Source organism: Podarcis tiliguerta (genome assembly GCF_965153285.1).
Source record: "Podarcis tiliguerta genome assembly, chromosome: 2".
Lineage (NCBI taxonomy): Eukaryota > Metazoa > Chordata > Lepidosauria > Squamata > Lacertidae > Podarcis > Podarcis tiliguerta.
Window position 1 is genome coordinate 120,446,875 of NC_139535.1, and position 20,823 is coordinate 120,467,697.

A 20,823-nucleotide genomic window follows, 5' to 3' on the forward strand; every position below is an offset into this window, starting at 1 on the left:
GACACTGAGAGGGCTGATTTAGATCAAGATCTCAGTGGGGGGAGGGAGAGGCTCCCTCTCACACAAACACCCCCATCCTGTCCTTCAGTGGTGTCTTTGGGAGGGTTTTAGGCAGGGGACATTCACCGCACTACCTGAAGATGCCGGGGATTGAACAGGTAATTTTCTGCATACAAAGCAAATCCCCTCTCACTGGACAACAGCCCATCATCCCATTAGAGCAGTTTTAAGAAGGACAATCCTGATTGCCCCACCACTTTCAAGAACAACAGGAGTTGAATCTCCTGTTCCTTCCCATTATGCCAAGGCAGTGTGTGATGAGAACAGGACTCCAGAGGAGTCCATTGTGTGTCCTGGAACTTGCTCTCTCTGTTCCAAAGCTCCACATGGTAACCCATGAAGGTGATGTCTCTTCCTCATTTCAAATGCCACAGACACAGTTTCTGGAGCCAAGCCATTCAAGTACCAAGGTACCACTGTTCTAGACTTAGAAAGTCATGATCAGTGCTTTTTTATTCTTTAAAAAAATGTTTAGGGGTACTCTCATTTTCCTACTCATATTGAAATACTGCCCCTCAATGAGGCCAAACTTAGATTCACAAAATGTTTAGGGGTATGCGTAACCTTGCATCCCCCCGGGGGGGAAAAACCACTGGTCATGACAATATTTTTGGTTGGCACGCATATTTATGGTATGAAAAGGTGAAAGTTCATAAAGGATTTACAAATCATATAATTAGGAAAAAATTCTATAGAGTATGGGATAAAAACAAGAATTTATTAGAGGTAAAAACACCACTTTGGCTGTCACCATTGGAAGCTATAGCAGTAAAGAAATAGAACATGATAGAAGGGTGGACAACTTATAGAAATTTATTAAAATGAGGGAGGAGAGTAGAAATTTAAATAATTTAAGGAATTATCAGGGAAATTAACAACATGGATACAATATCATTTGAATGAAGTATTTAAGAAAGATAGGATATGAGGACTTGGGGAATAAATATCACAACTGGAGAGAGACCTGTTGGAATGGAATGTAAAAGTGCTGTCTAAAAGGTATAACATATTATTGGAATGGGAGACAAAGGATGAGCAGGTAAAATCCTAATGATACATTGAGTGGTCTTTCTTTTAAAGCAGGATTTTTATCCAAAGATTCAAAGGTCCTGATCTGAGACTAGCTGACTGCCGTGAGATTTAACTTGCTACCCAGAGAATAAATCCCCAAACCTCAGTACTAGAGCCAATTCCTGAGCCCTAACAATCCTAAAGAGGCAACAGACATCTCTGCACATCCAGTCAGTGGCATTGCGTGGGTTGTCAGCACCCGGGGCAAGTAAAGTAATTTGCGCCCCCCGCTGCACTGTCCCTCCCCTCCCCCAGATAGTGGCTCGGATCGGATTTGCACAGCCAGCACTGCAGTGAGAGAGAGTGAGTGAGCCAGGTAGGGGCAGAGAGCTGCGAGTGCGAACGCGCCCCCCCCCCCGATGTTGCGCCCGGTGCGGCCGGGCCCCCCTGCACCCCCCACGCTACGCCACTGCATCCAGTGGGGGAATGAGGGTCATTTCACCCCCTGGCTCTGTGCCCACTTCATTCCACCTGAGTCACTGTGCTTTCTGAAAGAGCAATACACAAAATGGAGGCACCTCAAGTCATTCAAACTCCCATCATTAGCAGGCAGGCAATACAGTTCTTTGTGGGGTCAGGGATTTATAGTGGTTTCAATGTTCAGTTAATCAAAGCTTTGTAATTTTGATAAACTGGGGCAGGGCCTTAAAAGACAAAGAGAACAAGCCATTTTATAAGGAAAGGATGAGTAAGATGTTCTTGGGTGTTTGCACTTTTGGAGTCAGCACTTTCCAAATAAATTTTCATGCTGTAGTTATGGGGAAGTGAACATGTGATTCCAATGCAGGCATCGTAAGGGAAGAGTGGAGAAGATGCATAGTTGGGGGTACAGGTTGAAACTTTGGGGAGGGGGCTGCAGGGCTCAACACCCCCTCCCCTGCCCAAGCAGCAGCCATTGTTACAACAGCAGCTGTAGCACACAAGTGCCCCATCTCTTTGAGATACTCGCACGTGCAGGCACACACACATGTGTCTAAGTCACCATAGAAAACATTAACAAAGTGTGGGGCTTAAACAAATATTTTATTTATGGCTACAGCTCTTGGTGGGATGATGATGATGAGTGAGTGGTCAGAGGGAGAAGAGGGAGCAGACTGGGGGGAGGAGGGGTCAGAAACTGATGTTCCTTCTTAAGGAAATTTATTCCCTGAAACGAGGGGACTGCACGTGTCTGAATTTCCCCTGATCTTCCTAAGAAATAGGGGGAGGAGAGGGAAGGAAATAGATCTTTATATTTCCTGATAAAGTTCCTCAATTCGCCGCTCATATTATAACCCAGCAAGAGGAGAAATTTGAAAACAAGAGCAAGATGGTTCTACTTGGTGTTTATGAGCAAGAGGAAGATGGAGACCGTGTATACCTGGCAGAGACGGAAGAAGCCAAGGCACCCAGAACAGCAGGTAAATATTTGGGGTGTGCGCTGGCCTCAAGATTTAGATCCAGATTTGGCAATTCAGGAGCACTCTCTCTCATCTGGAAGCACTTTGTGGTAACAGAGTCCAGATCTGAATTCACTATTGGATCTAAGTGGTCCACTTGGCAGGGGGTTGGACTCGATGGCCCTTGTGGTCTCTTCCAACTCTATGATTCTATGATTCTGTGACTTGCTTTGGATAGAAGCTTACCAAACTGGCAGGCCTAGTCCCCCTGCTAAAGTACAGGCATATATATCCAGGGACTCAGAAATGTGCATAACTTAAATTTATGGGCAGAAGTTGATAAAATTTGCAGACATTGTCCTCCTTTCCAAGGGAGAGATGCCTGCCAAATAGCTGCAGTGGTTCTCCCGTAAGGGAAGACTGTATCATTATGGGGGGGGGTCACTTTATCCCATAGTGTTTTATGGGCAAATGGTTAGAAAATAAATGATATTACTGAGCAAATGGTTGGAAAATAGTAGATATCACAGAGGAATCAAAATTCCTCAGGGTGAAAAACCTGCCAAATTTCAGATAAATATGTCCATTGGCTTTTATGACGGGAGTCTACAGCTGATTTGGGAAAGGGGAAAAGTAAAGGGGTTTTCTTTCCTTCCAGTGGCTTTAGAGTGGGCACCACTTCAATAAGCAGCCACGGTGAAACTGCACACTGAGCAGCAAAGTGTTCACCTGGCTTCAGGTACCTGGTACAGCTAGTGCCAGGTAGAGGAGATGCTAGGGCAGGAGACTGGCAGTGGCAGGTATTTTAAGATACAGCTGGAAGGAAGATTTACATGCTCATGACTTTTGTCAAACTTTCTTTGACCAACCCGGTCTCTAACAGCAGTTTACTACTTTGCACTTCACTTGACCTGGAGATAGGAGGTCTAATTCATTTATATTCTCACTTTCCTGGGAGTAAGCTCTATTGAATGCAATGGGACTTAAACCAAGAAAACATACGGTGGATTGCACTGCTATGTTCTGGGACCTGTACCAGCAGACCCAGCTCCTGGGTCCCTGCTGCTCTGTTTAGTCAGGTTTAGTCACAGGTAGGGATGAGGAACTCAATTTTGTTCATGTTTAAAGGCAAATTTGCCTAATTCATTTCCACCTCATTCAGATTATCACATTTAAGTACTGCTTGAAAACTGTTTAAAATAACCAACTTGGATTTGTAGAATAGCCTCCAACTGACTTGGTCAGGAACCAAGGCGGCTAGAAAAGCCAGCTGGGACTGGAGACAACATATATGAGAATCAAAGCACAGCCATCCTACAAAATTTAAACATCCCTGAATTTTGTGGTGCAGTTCTCCAACCAGTATTTACAAAAATGCATCTATTTGAGGAGAGGGTGCATAAAAATGAACATATTAGTGAAAACAACATACAAGATGCATTATTGAGGGAAATTGTTGTAAAATACATACATTAGTGACAACTGCATTTAAAAATATATTTAATAGGATAAATTCACAATATTATGCTCATGGATCTTCATGAGGGGTTTTTACATATAAATGTGAAATGCTGCAGAAATGTGGAGGTGTGAGTTTAAGATTGGAACGAGAAAGTGGGAGACTGAAATTGAGCTGTTCTTCCATTGCTGGTAGGGATGTCAATGCACCCAAAGCAACACTGCTGCTTCCCAGGTGTCAAAGCTGTTGTTTCCACACTCTGTTTCATAATTTCCTTTAGAAATGTCTGATTCATTTACATTTTTTAAATGATAGCTAAGAGTCTGGGGCCCTTGCTGGCTGGGGGCCTGGAACACATGTACCTCCCTCCTGCCAACAGTTCTCAAACACATCAGTCCAGAACTGCTCTGCTTAATTCACCGTCCACCGTAAACTGGGGGGGGGGGGGGAGAACCAACCTTTAAAGCAACAAAAACCAACATCCCTTACATTTCTCGTAATTTTAGACACCCAGAGTGACCCCACTGGATGTTACTTGGTAGCCAACTTCATACAATTTTGCTTGAAATTTGTTGCTATCTTTCTTCTTGAAGACAGATTCTTCCTCCGGTGCAAATGGAGCTCCTCTTTCCTGGTTTATGGGCTCCTGGCGCTCGCTTACCTGCTGACCATCATCTTCCTGGGGCTTCTGCTCTCCAATGGTAATTGAGGGCTCCAAAGTCCGAAACGCTTCAGTAGCATTATGACAAAATGTGGGAGGGATCCCCCCCCCCAATTCAGACTCTCACATTTAAGCCCAGTTTGAAAACAGTTTAAAATAGCCAGATTGGCCTTGTAGCCACCGACTGACTACTGAGTCAGGGCCCAAGGCTGCCAGAACGGGCAGCTAGTCTGTGGACAACCTGTTCATTTCTCCCTTACCTTGATTCAGACTGTTGGGCCACCCGCCCAGCCCTGTTTCCTTCAGGGTCTCCCTTCTTGCTTTTGGCCTTCTTGGAGCGGTGCTGTGGGGAGGCCTGCTGGAGGGATGAGGACTTTATTGAGGCGGCAACGCCATAACTAGCCACAGATGTGGTTGAAGGCCCCTCTTGCTGCCTAGAAGCAATGCCTCTGATGGCAGACAAGGATGCAGAATTCAACTGAAGAAGAAACGTGCATCTGCAGATGCAGATGTGCTTTGTGAAGGGCAGCCTTTGAAGGGCCACACGTTCTGTATCCCTGATCAAGAATCTAAATAAGTACTGGAAATCCCACTGAGAATATTTTAAGTGCTGCATGATGTTCATGTCCTTATATATGGACAGTTCTGGGGACTAGCAGGAAGTCTCTTGGTGACATCATGGGCTGGGAAGCCTTTCAGTACGGCGTACAGCTGCAAAGTTGCAGAACTATATTTCACAGTATAGTCGGGCAAAGGAGAGTTAGGTTTTCACTTGATGAAGTGACTGCACTGTTATATCAGGCCCACCACTGTTTTTTTAAAAAGGTTTTGCTCAAAATGGCTCTTCTAGTTGATCATACATGATGACTCTCGTATTTTTCCTGATGACCTAGGAAAAGGAGGGAATGAAAGGTAAACTTGAAACATGGAAAGTGGCCACTGTGTCTAAGTCTAAGCATGTACAGAGTGTTTTCCCCTCAAATTACTTTGTCATTTGAGTTCCCAGTGGGATTCTCAGCAGGGTTTATGTTCTAACAAATGTGGCTTCCAGGCTGCCAGAGTCTGGCTTATTCTGGGTTAGTTCAAATGGAATGAGAGAAGAGGTCTCTCCACCATATCTCTTTTTGCCTCATATGGGTAACATTGTATGTGTTTGTATCTCTTCTTACAATTTCAGAATCAAAGTTTTCCTCAGAAGCGAAAAAGTTACATAAACAGCTTGAAATGAGCAAGGAGCGTAAGTGTCTTGCCAAAACCACCTGGGGCTTGCGGCTGCAATAGCCTGGGGGAGGGGGCTCTCGCCTGGCATTACGCCAGAGAGCCTGTTTCCACTGCAGGAGGGGCATAATTTATCACCCACAATCATTCCTCCAATGCCTGGCTTTAGAAGGCAGGTCTTCCCGATCAACATGGCATCTTCCAGGGAAGCCAGAGCACCTCATGGGCCAGGAACTCCGTGAGTCCCTTGAGCTGGAGGAGCTTAGAAACAGGTGTAACTCATGAGCTTGTGCCATTGATATGCTGCAAACCCTCACAACCCCAGCACCCCCAGGATTACAGGGATGAAATGGGCTTGGCTGCTGCTGCTGCTGCCTCGATGAGCATCGCTGCCCCCTAGAGGAGCAAATTCCACCTAAACTATCTACTCTGTGGAGAAGTATTTTCTTTTGTCTCTCCTGAATGTTCCAGCCTTCAGTTTCCCGGGATGCCCCCATCCAGTGCTATGCTGAGAGAGGGAGAAAAGGCTTTCTCTATCCCCTAAAAAGCCCCACATTGTAACTGTTCTTCACAATTTAGAAAGCATGCCTATATTAAAACAGAAAGATGGCACGTCTCTCCTCCTGGTGGGGAAGGATGGCCGGAGCGTGCCCGCTCCACCTGCAGTCCATTGGGTGAAGCCACGGTCAGGCTTTCATTCTGTGCCTTTTCTCTTTTGCCAGTGTTCCCATGTGGTTCCAGAAGCAGGGAATGGGAATACTTTGACGGTCGGTGTTATTACTTCTCTGTACAGAAATTTACTTGGCACACGGCTGAATCTCAATGTGCTCAACGTAATTCAAGTCTGGTGGTTATTCATGATGAGGCCAAGCAGGTAAAGGTGCTGGAATATTGGTCCTTGTATGTGTGTGGATATATTGCCTCTCAAATGAGTTCTTACTGACACCTCAAACTACATTTCCCAGAGTCATTTAATGTAGTAGAAATAAGACGCAAACGTGAAATTGAAACAAGGCCCCAACCGCTCTGAGATGACAATGGTGAGGGATGCTGGGAAGCCTCTTACAATGACTTCGGGGCTCAGCTTCCCTTGTGGGCAGCTAGCGATGGGCAAACATGTCCATTTTGGTTTCTCTCAGTTCTTCATTATTGCCAGTCTTAAGTTCACTTCTCCACATTTCCATATCAGGTTTTAGAGATTTTTTAAAAAGACGTTCTCTTCCAGTGCAAATTCCCCCTCACATGCACATCTTTGGACTGCAATCTCCTCTAACATAACACATCTTTTATGTTATCTTCACTAATATGCATTTATATGCAAAGTCACCCTAGTGACACACATTACTCGGCTGGAAGTCTGCATTGCAAAAGTCAGAGAAATTCAAATCTTGAAGGATGGGGTGGATATGCTATAAATAAGTCTGAGGATACAGAGTATAGCTGAGTATATTGTTTTGGAAGGTGCAAATTAGGTAAGATCACCTTTAAATGCAAGCTGAGCAGGCAAGGAGAAAAGCACAAAATACATCCTGCATGTGATGTTTCAGCTGCTGGTGATTGTCACAAATTTCAGTTTTACCCAGAGAGAAAGCCCAGTCAGACATTGAGGACATTACAAAAATGAAATGTAGCACCAAAAAAGAGATGGTGTAAAATTTGAATATGCTCATTTATGTGTGTGTGTGTGTAGACTTCAACAAGCCAGCTCTTAAAATAGAGAACTCTTTCAAACAGAGGACTGTTATCTGTAAAGTAGAAGATGTGGACACTGTGTAGATATTTAGTGGCAAGTGTGGCTCTGGAAATCCAGGTTTGCTGATCAAGATGCTTCCTGACTAGAGAAAGGCAAGACTTGGGGAGGGACTCATGCAGAGACACAGGGAACATCTTCCGCGCTGGCTTGCCCCATGACTGAGGGAGCCAGGGCTGCGCAATGTGCACACATCCCACAATGTGCTGACGTGTTGTGTCATTACGTGTTGCGAGGGACATGAGCATGTGAGTGAAATGAGCACATGGCGCAGTGTGCACACATAACAGCCACAGAATTTTGAGGGGACCTTCAGCCACCCACCCAACCCCTCAACCCTCCAGTCGCACCCCTGCAGGCAATGCTGCTTGGATAACGCCACTTCTATGAGTTGTGTGTGTTTGTATCCTTAAACAAAACGTCAGTGCCTGCCCTATCCTGTGGGGGGTTTCCTTGCAGAATTTCCTCGTCTCAAACCAGGAATGAACGCTATTGGATTGGACTCAATGACATCGATGAAGAAGGGGAATGGAGGTGGATTGATGGCACCAATTACTTAAGCAGCTACAAGTAAGACACAGGACTATGAATGCCGCAACCTCCCCCAGCAAGCCAAACTTGGCAAGGCTCCTGCTTTGGCCATCCTGGGAAGGCAACAGAGACGGAAGCTTTGCTGAGCCCTGGTCTACAATGTTTTCTTTATTCCAGGAGTAGCTGACCAGGTCTTGGCCTGGTGAGCCCCCTTGCCCCCTTCTTCTGCCCCACTGTCTCTCACATACCCCCTCAGATGCTGCTGCCCCCCAAAGGAAGTGCTTCTCCCAGTGATTTCAATAGAAACTGCTTTCTCTGCAGAGGCGGCAATGCCCCAAAGAGTGGAGCATTTCCCCCTTCAAAGGGGCTCCTTCTAACCAACCACCAGCTAATTTTTAGTTAAAGGGAGCCTCCCTGGCACAGGGAGTACATATTCACAGGAGGTTGCGCTACACCAACCTTCTGTGAACTTTGATGGGTGTCAATAACCTGCTACCATTTTGGCATAGGTCCCACCCACCTGTCAAAGTTGGCCTGCCGTGGACCAGTGAGAAAAAGATCTGGCCTACTGGGCTAAAATGTTCCCCAGCTTATGCTAACATGTGATATGAAGTCATACAGTGCAATTGGTTTGCTGAAAGTAAGCAGATCTAGGTCTTGTTACAGACCTTCCTTGGGTGGGATCTGCCTTGAGCTCCCTGGAAGAAAGCTGGGTAGACAGGCCTACCCAGATAGCTAAAATGTTGATGTGCATTTTAATCTGTTTTGACTTTATTGCTGCTTTTATTTCTTTTTTTGAATGTTGCAAAAAAGTTGTTTTTAACTATTTTCACCAATACCTTTATTGTTTTATTCTCTTAGTAATCTGTTTTGAGGTTATTTACAATCCAACAGTGTGTAAATTTTACAAAACAAATTAGCCAGTCACTGTGTCCCAGGGGTGCAGCTAGCCGCTCCAGCACCGGAGCAGTGGGGGCGGGCAATCCGCGCACAGGGGCGCAGCGTCACTCCCAGGAGAGGCAGGTGGCTTGGGCAGGCTGCAGGCCAGGCCAGGCCAGGTGGACCGCACCGCCTTCCTATGCCACCAAAGTGCAGAATGGAAAATCTAGAGAGAATGGCTTGGATATACTTGGATTTGGGGAGCGAGTCGAGGATGGTGTGGCTGGAGAAGAACCATTTCCGCATTTTTCAATGTATCTTAAATCCCTTCCTCATTCAGGAATTGGAGACAGGGTCAGCCCAGTGACTATCTGAACAAGGAAGACTGTGCAGAGATCCATTTTTCTGGGGAATGGAATGATGGGAGCTGTTCCACTGCAAACTTCTACATAAGTGAGAAACCTTTGCCTTCCTGAAGAACCATCATGAGAAAACACACCAAGTAGCAAGAACGGGATTGCAAAGGCCTCTTCTTTCTGCAGAGACTGCCTAATTCAAACCACTCGCTTTAGAGTGACAAGCACTGGCTCTACACTGACCAGTTTAATATTATTAGAACATTATTAGATATCTTGTTCTAAAACATCACAGGGCATACTTGCTAATTAAAGCATTTTTACCCTGGTCCCTCCCTCCTTCCCCTCCCCCCCCACGTGAAAACGCTGCCTTCCTGTTGCTGGTTGCTCTGCAGTGCCCTCTGGTGTCCCATTTTAATAACGCATTATGGAATTTAAAAGTAGGACGTCATGTGTCCAAATACGTTATCAAAACCCTTCTCTAACATTAAAAACCATGTGTGTAGATCTGCCTCGGGACTCTGCACAACGGGAATGAAGCTAAGTTTAATTTTTTTTAAAGGTTTGCAATCAAAATTGTAAGGCTGAAGTCAATGTAAATTCCTATTTTCAGGGTTTCTCTATATGTCACAGGACCTGTCTTTTGTAAAACTTCCCACCAGGGGAGGGAATGAAAGAAAAAGGAAGGAAAGAAAAATAAGGGGAGAGGAAGTTTACATGACCATACATTTAAAGTAAGCCCCCCCAAAAAAAACGTAATTCTGGGGGGTTGGTGTTTGTGTAGGGTGCTGGGAATTGCAGTTCCCATGATTTCTTTGGCAGGGGAGAACTTAGAATGTATAGTGAGTATGCAGCCTGCATATGACCAAGGTGGGAGGCTGGGGATGGGTGAGTGTGAAGGTGTGAAGTGTCGATTGGGGGCAGGGTATATGGACGTGTGTGAACAGGATGTCCATGGGGCATTGTTGTGTGCAGATGGGGTGTGAGGGTGTGGATGACATCTGACCCCCTGGAAGGGAGTGAGTTGGACAAGCAGTAGCTCGGTGCAATTTTTAATCTATTCCTATTCAATGATATTGAGTCTTGATTGGGGCAAAGAGAGATCTGAAATACTCTTGAGAATATTTCCGTGCCTGCCCAGATTTTCTGACTCACCATGAGTTGGTTCGGCTAAAAGCTTTCAGTGCAGTGTGAGTGACAGTCTAGACCAGTCTAGACCTTTTCAGCCGTGGGCCGGTCCATCGTCCCTCAGACCATGTGGTGGGCCGGACTATATTTTGGGGGGGAAATGAATGAATTCCTATGCCCCACAAATAATCCAGAGATGCATTTTAAATAAAAGGACACATTCTACTCATGTAAAAACACCAGGCAGGCCCCACAAATAACCCAGAGGTGCATTTTAAATAAAAGGACACATTCTACTCATGTCAAAACACGCTGATTCCCAGACCATCCGTGCGCTGGTTTGAGAAGGCGATTGGGCTGCATCCGGCCCCCGGGATTTAGGTTGCCTACCCCGGTCTAGACCCATAACCCTGCAGCAAAAAGATTAAGTCACTACATGCAAATCTCAGCTTCAAATCAGCCTCAAACCTTTAAAAGTGTTGTGCAAATTAGCACCAAACTAATTGCAGCTGGTTCACATGGCCATTGCAGATAGGGGTACAGCTGAAACAATTTGTGCGGAGAGCATTCTCAGGCAAATTCCTGCATATATACATAAACTGGAGTTGCAACCTGGATATGTGCTCTGCAATGGGCTACTCACATGCAGAATACACACAGTAATGCTAGAAGCCTCTGAGCCATTATGAGCAAGTCTGGGAGCCGGCAGCAGATTCAAGGTGGACCCTCTGGGTGATATGGAGCGATCAGGTTGAAACTGCACATAGTTGCAGATCCCTCCAGAACAGCACATACATGGTGGGGAGGAGAAATTGTTCCATCTGGTAAGCAGAAATTCTTCTGCTGATGGAAAGATCAACTTAGCAAAACATTGAATTCTACTCGCTTTCTTGAGACTCGCATTGGATGTAAACCCATGGTGTTACCATCAGCCAATTTTTTCTCTTGCATCCCCTTGCTTGGTTTACTAACTAGCTGGATGAAGAGTTCTGGAGAACTAAAGAAAACCATGTGCTGTTTTATACTGCTGAACTATAGTCTGAGTAGGTATACGAAGGGTGCAAGGAAGCAGCAATTTCTGTCCTATCCTGGGTTTGTGGCAATCATCACTGTTTCCATTCAGCTACAGTTTGGCTTCTACCAAAACCTATGCTATCCATCTTGCTATCTGCTATGGCTGAAACTTACATTGGTACATTATGTAATTTATTTCAGTGCAAGAGAATTGTCTAAAAGTTCTTTTTAAAAGGAATGTCACCTCTGAAGTCAGTGGTAGAAAAACGACTAGATTTCTCCTAGCTTTTCTAGAAAACAACCACAGCAAGAGACTAGAGATTTATTGCACATTTCATCTCCTGATAAAGTTTTCAATTTTCTGGGCATATTACAAGCCCATGCTATTTTCCCTAATATAATGTGTTTTTATATGCTTCTTTAAGTTCTTTTCATGAGTGTCTTCATTTTTATGCACACTTACACATTTGTAAACATAGTTTGGAGAACTGAATCACAAAATCCAGATAAATGCAAATTTTGAAAGATAGCAGTGTTTGGGTTCGCATATTACTTTGGAAAGTGTGGATTTGATAGATTTATCTTGAAATGCCTGCCAAGTCACATTTCTCCTCCATCTCCTCCACATGACACACCACTGTGGAGAGGGAACTCTGCATCTTTGGGTATGCCAATATTTCATGTATGTTACACAAAGAATGACTGTTGTTCCAATTTTAGTATATGTGCTGCCGAAGCGAGCACCAAAGAATGACTGTTGTTAGGCAGCTGCCAAATACAGTAAATAAATGAGTCCTGGAGGGTAATGGGCACTGCCAAGGCATGACTCCACTGAGCTTCATACAAACTTGCAACATGGACTCCTCTTTCCCTCTGTATTCTTCTCCTTTTCCTCTTTTGAAAGATAGATTCCATTGCCCCCAGTGGAAATGGAGATCTGCTTTCCTGGGTATTCATGCTCTGAATGATCATTTAAACACTTGAATGCAGGGAAGCTATCCATCCTCGACAGAACGTTTTGCTCCACTAGGGGACAGCAGAAGCACAGCCAATGGCCAGAGACTGGTTCTAACCGAACTAGCCTCACGAGACAATGAGGTGCATCAAACCCAGGAATGCACTTATAGGGCTGCCACATTTCAAAAAGTTTTAAGGGAAACCCGGAAGTTGTTGAGCCAAAAATGCCCCCCAAAATGTGATTTTTCAATTGACTTGCCTAAGATCCAGGACAAAGCGTGCCACCTTTCGGAAATTCCCCCCAGGACGTCAATTCCTCTGAAATCTCGTTAATGTGCGGGAAGATCTGGACGTACGGCAGCCCTAACTTCACATATCTGGTTTGGTTATCTGAATAGGTCTTTAAGCAGAGGCTTGACAACCATATGTCAGGAGTGCTCTGATGGTGTTTCCTGCTTGGCAGGGGGTTGGACTCGATGGCCCTTGTGGTCTCTTCCAACTCTATGATGCTATGGTTCTATGATTCTATGAATAGCAACTGCAGAGGGGGCTGCTTTGGATTGGGACCATGACACAGGGGGAGGGAGGTGAATCCTTTCCCTTTGTACCTTGGCTCTGACATAGATCACCCCACTGCAAAGGAGGGGGGCATTCTTGAACATCTCTGTGGCCCTCTTGTCCCTTCTGAACCAGCAACACTGCACATTTCTCCATTACCACATTGGTATTGAAAGAAGACTCACAACTGAGCAAGTTGCAAGATGAGCTACACCTCAGTTGCCTTCCTGCTGCCACCTTGGTGCAGTACTATGTTGAGGCCTGCAGGGGGCAGAGGAACTTCGAGGCAGCACCATAACTGGCAGCAGATGCCTCTCAAACAGCAATGCCTCTCAAACTGGACAAAGCAGACAGGAGATTGTCAGGCTTTATTCCCACAATAAGCCAGATTTAAAGAGGTGCAGGCGGTTTCCCTGCACAGAGTGTCGCATGGAGAAGATCCATAACTGAGAAGATCCACTTGGGGGGCACCAAATTTTGGGCTCACACAGGGCACCATATTACAAAAAATTACCAACGTCTACCCCTGATGAAAGGGACGTGGGTGGCGCTGTGGGTTAAACCACACAGCCTAGGACTTGCCGATCAGAAGGTCGGCGGTTCAAATCCCTGTGATGGGGTGAGCTCCCGTTGCTCGGTCCCTGCTCATGCCAACCTAGCAGTTCGAAAGCAAGTCAAAGTCCAAGTAGATAAATAGGTACCACTCCAGCGGGAAGGTAAACGGCGTTTCTGTGTGCTGCTCTGGTTCGCCAGAAGCGGCTTAGTCCTGCTGGCCACATGACCCGGAAGCTGTACGCCGGCTCCCTCGCCCAATAAAGCGAGATGAGCGCCACAACCCCATAGTCGGTCACGACTGGACCTAATGGTCAGGGGTCCCTTTACCTTTACCCCTGATGAGCCAGATCTATATTGGGTAAGAAATGTGCAAAACAAAAAGTAGACTCACTACTGGTGTTTAACCCAACAGAACCAGAGTAATCTATGAGAAGGTGAGCATGAAATAGTGGCATGATGCAAGCAAAAGCCCGTTGGCTGCAGATCAGAGTGGTGCTCTGTTCATTTAGATGAGGGACTGGGAATGTGTGGCTATCCAGTTGTTAGACTCCAACTCCCATCAGCCTGAGGAAGCAAAACCAACAGTCAAGGATGATGGGAGTTCAACAACATCTGGAGAGCCATAGGTCTTCATCCCTAATCAAAAATCTGAAAGGTAACTTAAAAAAAAAAGAACACCTTTATTTAAGTACTGCTTGAATGTACTCCAGACATTGGAGGGAGGTTTCTTGGTGCGAGGACTGAAAGTGTGCATAGAATTGTGCATTGCTGCCTAATTCTAAGATATAAGTTATAACCATCTTTTGTTGAGTAAAACTTCTGCATGCTAGGATTGTGCCCCAATAGGAAATGTGCCATTTTGCCACAAATTACCCTTTTAATATTAATTTTATAATAACACATAATACCAGGTGCTTGTTTATATCTCTTCTTACAATTTTAGGGTTGAAGCTTTCTTTGGAAGTGAGCAAGTTGCAGAAACAGCTTAAAATGAGCAAGGAAAGTAAATGTCTCTCCAAGATCCACTGGGAGCTTTTGGATCTAATTGTCTGGGGGACAGGAACAGAACTAAATTGGGGAGATCTCTTGAGTTTCCACTGCCAGAGGAGGGTGAGGAAAAGACTTAGCTCAGGGGCAGAATGCAGGCATACTTTTAAAAAAATATTTTTTATTACATCTCCAAAAATATTCCAAAACATTTATCATCATATACAAAAAAAAAAAAAATCCCCAACAAAAATTTCTTCCCACCCCTCCTTTCCTGATATTTGTTTTTTTAACTTCTTTTTATTAGCTGTTTTACAATATATATGATTTTATTATCTAAACTTCACTACCATTAAATCTTTCAATAATCCACTGCTTATATTTCAAAGTAGTTAGTGTACGCTTGTGGACCCAATGTCCGAAGAAGTATCTGGCACGTTTTAAAAATAATTACGTCGATACTTGAGAGAATGCCTTCTTTTGAAAGGCAAAAGCTCCTCAATGAGGAAATCAAGGTCAACCTTCCTGGTGATTCTGTCTTATCTGCCAATTCATAGTATTTGGGCTTGTGCTGCACAAATCAAATTCCTTTGAGAAGATTTCAGGGAGGATGTTTTTCTCTAAACAGATATTTGAATTTGCCTATGGAATGGTGAAAATCCAGAGGCTCTCCACCTCTGTGATTCCCAAACATCTTCCCCCACAGACCCCTTGAAAATTGCTGTGGGTCTTGGTGGATCACTTAAGGGGTTTTTTCTGCCTATCGTGGCAACTGTAAAGCACTCTGCTAGAAGCTATATGATTTTACTTGCATATTTATTGCTCCTTTAATTTCTTATACTGTACTTAATTGTTTTACAATTTGAATAGAATTTGGGTTGTGTTTTTTGCTGGCCTGCCATGGGTCATCTATATGAAGCTCAGACCAGCGTTCGGGAACCCCTGGAAGAGACGGCCAACGGCTCGCTGCTGATGCCAACAACATCCAGCTGTTTCACTTACATTCAGGGAGGTGGAGACTATTTCACAGTAGGCATGTGGTCCATGAGCAAATATTTTGCACAAAGATTGTGCCATATACAATCTCATTCCCCCCACCCTGCCCACTTTACAACATTTTCTTGATTAATTAACCAGCCGCTCACCCTGGTATCTTTTGTGTCTCAGGCAGAAGACTTAAAGGTAGCCATACATTACCTGCAGGTTTTGTCCACTAGTGCAAAAAGCACCTTTTGGGGGGAGCACCTATGGGAATGGCTTAAAGTTCCATCCCCAAGTGGTTTCCATCTGAATCAGCTCCCCCCTCACACACACACACCCAGGCAACTGAAAGAAACAGAGCCACAATCTTCTGTGCATTCAGAAGCCACTAGCAAGCTTGTGCAGGCAACATTTTAATTTGATCAATGGAGTGGCATTACCAATAGCGCAGGGCTGAAGATTTGTTATTGCTTTTTATCATTCTCCATAAACTGGGAAAAGAAATGGCAACAGAAAATTATCATAGGGGAGAGAAGATTTCAGTGAAATTTTCTAACGGTTGAGCACATGGTATTTGTTGCGTTTATCTTATTTATTTATAATATTTATATATTTGTTGTTTAGTCGTTTACTCGTGTCCGACTCTTCGTGACCCCATGGACCAGAGCACGCCAGGCCCACCTGTCTTCCACTGCCTCCCGCAGTTTGGTCAAACTCATGCTGGTAGCTTCGAGAACACTGTCCAACCATCCTCTGTCGTCCCCTTCTTCTTGTGCCCTCCATCTTTCCCAACATCAGGGTCTTTTCCAGGGAGTCTTCTCTTCTCATGAGGTGGCCAAAGTCTTGGAGCCTCAACTTCAGGATCCGTCCTTCCAGTGAGCACTCAGGGCTGATTTCCTTAAGAATGGAGAGGTTGGATCTTCTTGCAATCCATGGGACTCTCCAGCACCATAATTCAAAAGCATCAAATCTTTGGCGATCAATATATATATATATATACTGCTGTTCATTAAAAAAAACCAGAGTGGTTTTACAACTATTATACATAAAACCATATAAAAAGTTAAATTCAGAAATTAGCTACTTATGGAAAGAGGTATACCGGACTTGGTCTCCTAGGGTGTTGTTGTTTAGTTGTTTAGTCGTGTCCGACTCTTCGTGACCCCATGGACCAGAGCACGCCAGGCACTCCTGTCTTCCACTGCCACCCGCAGTTTGGTCAGGTTCATGTTTGTAGCTTCGAGAACACTGTCTAACCATCTGGTCCTCTGTCGTGTCTCCTAGGGTAAACTAGCACTAAACTTTGGCATCAGTTTATGTGATGGGGGATCCAGAATTCCAGAGACACACATGAAGGAAGCTGTCAACCCATTCCCCTCTCTTGCAAATCACCTCTAATGCCACTTTGCAGCTGTTCAGCCCAGAGGGAGGATCCAGGAGTCTGTGCATGCCACCCACCACTTGGGTCTGGCCTCTGCTACAAGAACATTCAATATATTTGATATGCATCTGTCATGGAAGCTTGCAGGGGGTTGGGCTAGTGGCCCTCAAGGTCCCTTCCAACGCTCCAGTTCGCTAGTTCTGTGAATAGATGGACACAGTCTTCTTCTGGTTTGGGAGCCAGCTTTGCCTCAGTCTTGTGAGAAGAGGCCACATCTGAATCTATAATCTCCTATTGCCCATTTTAGGCAGTTTCCTACACCTTTGTGCTTTGTGTAGCTGAAAACATACTACTTTAAACTTCATGAAATATTAGCACATATACATAGTACAGCAATAAAGCAGCAGCAGCAGCATGTTCTTTATAGGGTTGTAAAACTCCTCATTGTATGTTACTGGTATTTTCAGTAGCATAAAAAGTGGTTTTTTGACATTACAGATGGAAATGCAAACCTTTGCCTTGACCTTGCCTTGTTCAAGGCTGGGGCCTCTCTCCCTCTCTCACACATAACTGGTCTCAGGTGCCCTGAGTAGTGAAGCATTGTGATGTCACCCTGTTTGCTATGTGGTGACCCATTATCTGAGACCATCCATGTGTCATGCTTCACTCCTGGTCATGCTAGAGTGGCCCTGTGTGTCCCACTTCACAGAGGACAGCCCTCTACCTTGAAAGGCTGTCAGACAACTGTCGAAAAGAGCTGTCTGCTCAAAGTCAGCTGGAAGGGAAAATAATCCTAGGAAGGGAGAGCAAGAATTTGCCCACCAAAGTTAGCAGCAACTGGACTGTAGACGGAACAGACCCACTAATCACCGGGTGGTGAGATACTTTGTATTTATATTTAAACGACAGTATTTATTTTAAAAATTGCATTCCCTTTTACACCTGCTTACATTGAATGGCAGCTCTTTGAAATCCTGTTTTTGGTTTTCAACTACCTTGAACTACAGTGGTACCTCGGGTTAAGTACTTAATTCATTCCGGAGGTCCGTTCTTAACCTGAAACTGTTCTTAACCTGAAGCATCACTTTAGCTAATGGGGCCTCCCGCTGCCGCGATTTCTGTTCTCATCCTGAAGCAAAGATCTTAACCCGAGGTACTATTTCCGGGTTAGCGGAGTCTGTAACCTGAAGAAGTATGTAACCAGAGGTACCACTGTATTTGGGATCATCAGCAAACTTGGCTCCTTCATTGCTCACCCTTAACTCCAGGGGTTATGTCAGATCAATTGTGAGCTCGGGGGTATGCAAAGAGGCAGGCTGTGTGCACACTATACTTTTAAAGCACATTTGAAGCACATTCTTTTACTCATATGGGCACTCTTAGTTTACCCCTCACAGAGTTACAGTTCCCATCAAGGGTTAACAAACTACAGTTCCCAGAATTCTTTAAGGGAAAGAATGTGCTTCAAATGCGCTTTACAATTATGGTGTGAAACATGCTTAACCCAATGTCATGTAGGAATAAATGTTTGGGGTTTTTAAAGTCTTATTTATTATTTAAAAAACCAGTCTTCATCATAGCTATCTCCTTCTAGTCTAGAAAACTGCTGTTTTTCAGCTTGTGTTATTACTCCTGAATAAAATATTTTTCTCTGGTTATCTGCTGGCATCCTTTCAAGCAAGCACAGAGTTCCAGGTTCATTTCTCTCTTTTTCTCCACCAACGTTCTCTCAAAGTAGCCCTGCCATTCATTCTACCCCGTCAATCAAGCACACACGTCAAATGCAGCCCTTTACAAAGGGGCTAATTGAACAGCTTCTATGTTTTTAGTTTTGTATTATGCATGTAATTACTATATTGGTATCAGGCTGCCTGATAATGTTCTCTGAGTGAGACACAAACAGTAAATAGTAAAATTCAACTTCATAAAATAACTTTTAACCTAAACTTTTCCAGCAGAGAGAATAAAACCAGGTGACTTTTTAAAAGGACACAGCACATAAACAGGAAAACTATCATATCGGATTGTCTTACATTAATTGCATTATTTTACAAAAACACAAATACGGGTTTTATTATACAGACCCAGTATCTTAGCTCTTGTAGTTTCATATACAAGTTAGGCTTCAACCCTGGGCACACTTGCCGCAGAGGAAGCGCCAAAAAGCACCGTGGAGCTTGCTTCTCTTTGGGAGGCATATATAAGATTGCCACCCCCCCACCCCCCGCTTTCTAATGTACTCCCTTCTCTTAATGCCCTCCCAAAGTCAGTAATTACGTAGCTAATGATTTCTAAAAGCAGGGCTTTTTTTCAGCTGGAGCTCACCAGAGCTCAGCTCCGGCACCTCTCAGGTGGGGGCCATTGCCATTCTAACAGAACAAGGGAGAAGTTCGTGGTGAGCTCCAGTACTTCTTTTTCTAGAAAAATAGCACTGGTTACAAGTATAAGAGTCTCCCAAATACTACTTTATAGAGTCCTCAGTTTCATTCAAAACTGATGCAATGGACATGTCTATTTCTAAGCTAAAGACAAAAAATATGTATAATTTCTTTGTTTACACCTTCTGGATACCATGCAGAAAGGCCTAACGGCCTGCTAGGCTCATCTCCCGAGTAGCAATGGCCCACTCTCATTATTTAGCTTTTCTAATACGCAAATAGTAAAGTCACAACGTGTGCATGTCTGCTGAGATGTTAGTCCCACCGAGATTGGACTAAACTCCCAGACAAGCGTGTGCCAGATTGCAACTTCAGTACCTTGTGGTGGTATTCCTCCCCAAAACTGCTTTTCTGATGTCTGGAGCTCCTGTCCTTGTTTTTAAATCTTACTCTTATGTTCCCCATTATTGCTTCGAGAGGTCTCCTTATTTCCCCTACATAGCAGGGGTCACATGAAATAAACACCACATGCTGAGTGGCAGGTGGAAAATGCCAGGCAGTGGAGGCCTAGGCAGGTTCACGTAGAACTAAGCTCTTGTATACTAAATGGAGCTTACTCACTTGCAGAAGTGTTTCGGATTGCAGCCTCAATTTTTATCCTGTGCTGGCTACAAGATTAGTAAATATGTCGCTTTACAAGTTAATTGACAGTAGTACACACAATTCCAACATGAGAATTCGCCCTGGGGAGGAATTACTCCAGTCAATACTTCCACTTGCTTTTATTTTCTCTGAAAGAAGGAGCATAATGGCCTAATGCAAACCCTTCAGGTTCTGAGTTTTCTTTTCTTTTTTTAATTTTTAAATTAAATTTTATTTAACATAATTATTACAAAATACAAGCAAAATACATACAAATACATACATACACATTTTTTCAGATAAGCAGGTTTCTGATAGGCTGCCATGGATGTCTAATCAGAGGGCGAATGCTTACAAAATATGTCATTTTCACAGCACTGTTAACATTATCAAAAGGACAGCTATGTGTTGATCTCCTGAGAACTTTTTATCTGGTCTCTCAGTGCCAATAGATCCTTCTTCCTCTGATCGTCCTTTGCACGGCCCTCACTATAGTTCTTAGGTAGCCACTGAAAGTAAAGTTAACTTTGTCTCAGAATTAAAATCTGAGACGGTGGTACTATCACTATCCCACCCATGGGCTTAGCCAGGGGGCAGGGGGGCCGCTGCCCCCCGTCAATAAAAATCAATAAAATACATAGCAAACTGAGGTTCTTCCCCCGCTCCAACAGAAATCCTGGCTACACCCACGATCCCATCCTAATATGTATCAACTGCCCATATGGTGAATTGTCTATAATCTTATCAGTGGCTTTTCTTTAAGCAGATGTTGTAAATCTCTCGTCTGCACTTTCATGTATTATATTTAAACAAGTATTCCTGGGGATGAATGGGATGCGCAAGCACATAGGTAGACGTTTGAATAATTTTATAGCACT

The 20,823-nt window shown here is 44.2% G+C and overlaps 1 protein-coding gene across 1 annotated transcript; it reads left to right on the forward strand.

Annotated features, from left to right (window-relative positions):
• The first annotated feature begins 2,315 nt into the window (after window positions 1-2,315).
• On the forward strand, window positions 2,316-9,691 carry LOC310671903 (hepatic lectin-like). Its single transcript, XM_083428343.1, is given in 7 exon segments — window positions 2,316-2,531; window positions 4,563-4,670; window positions 5,808-5,867; window positions 6,571-6,722; window positions 8,058-8,065; window positions 8,067-8,168; window positions 9,349-9,691. Coding segments are annotated over 7 exon segments (657 nt in total). The 5' UTR covers window positions 2,316-2,440; the 3' UTR covers window positions 9,485-9,691.
• Window positions 9,692-20,823: the final 11,132 nt, after the last annotated feature.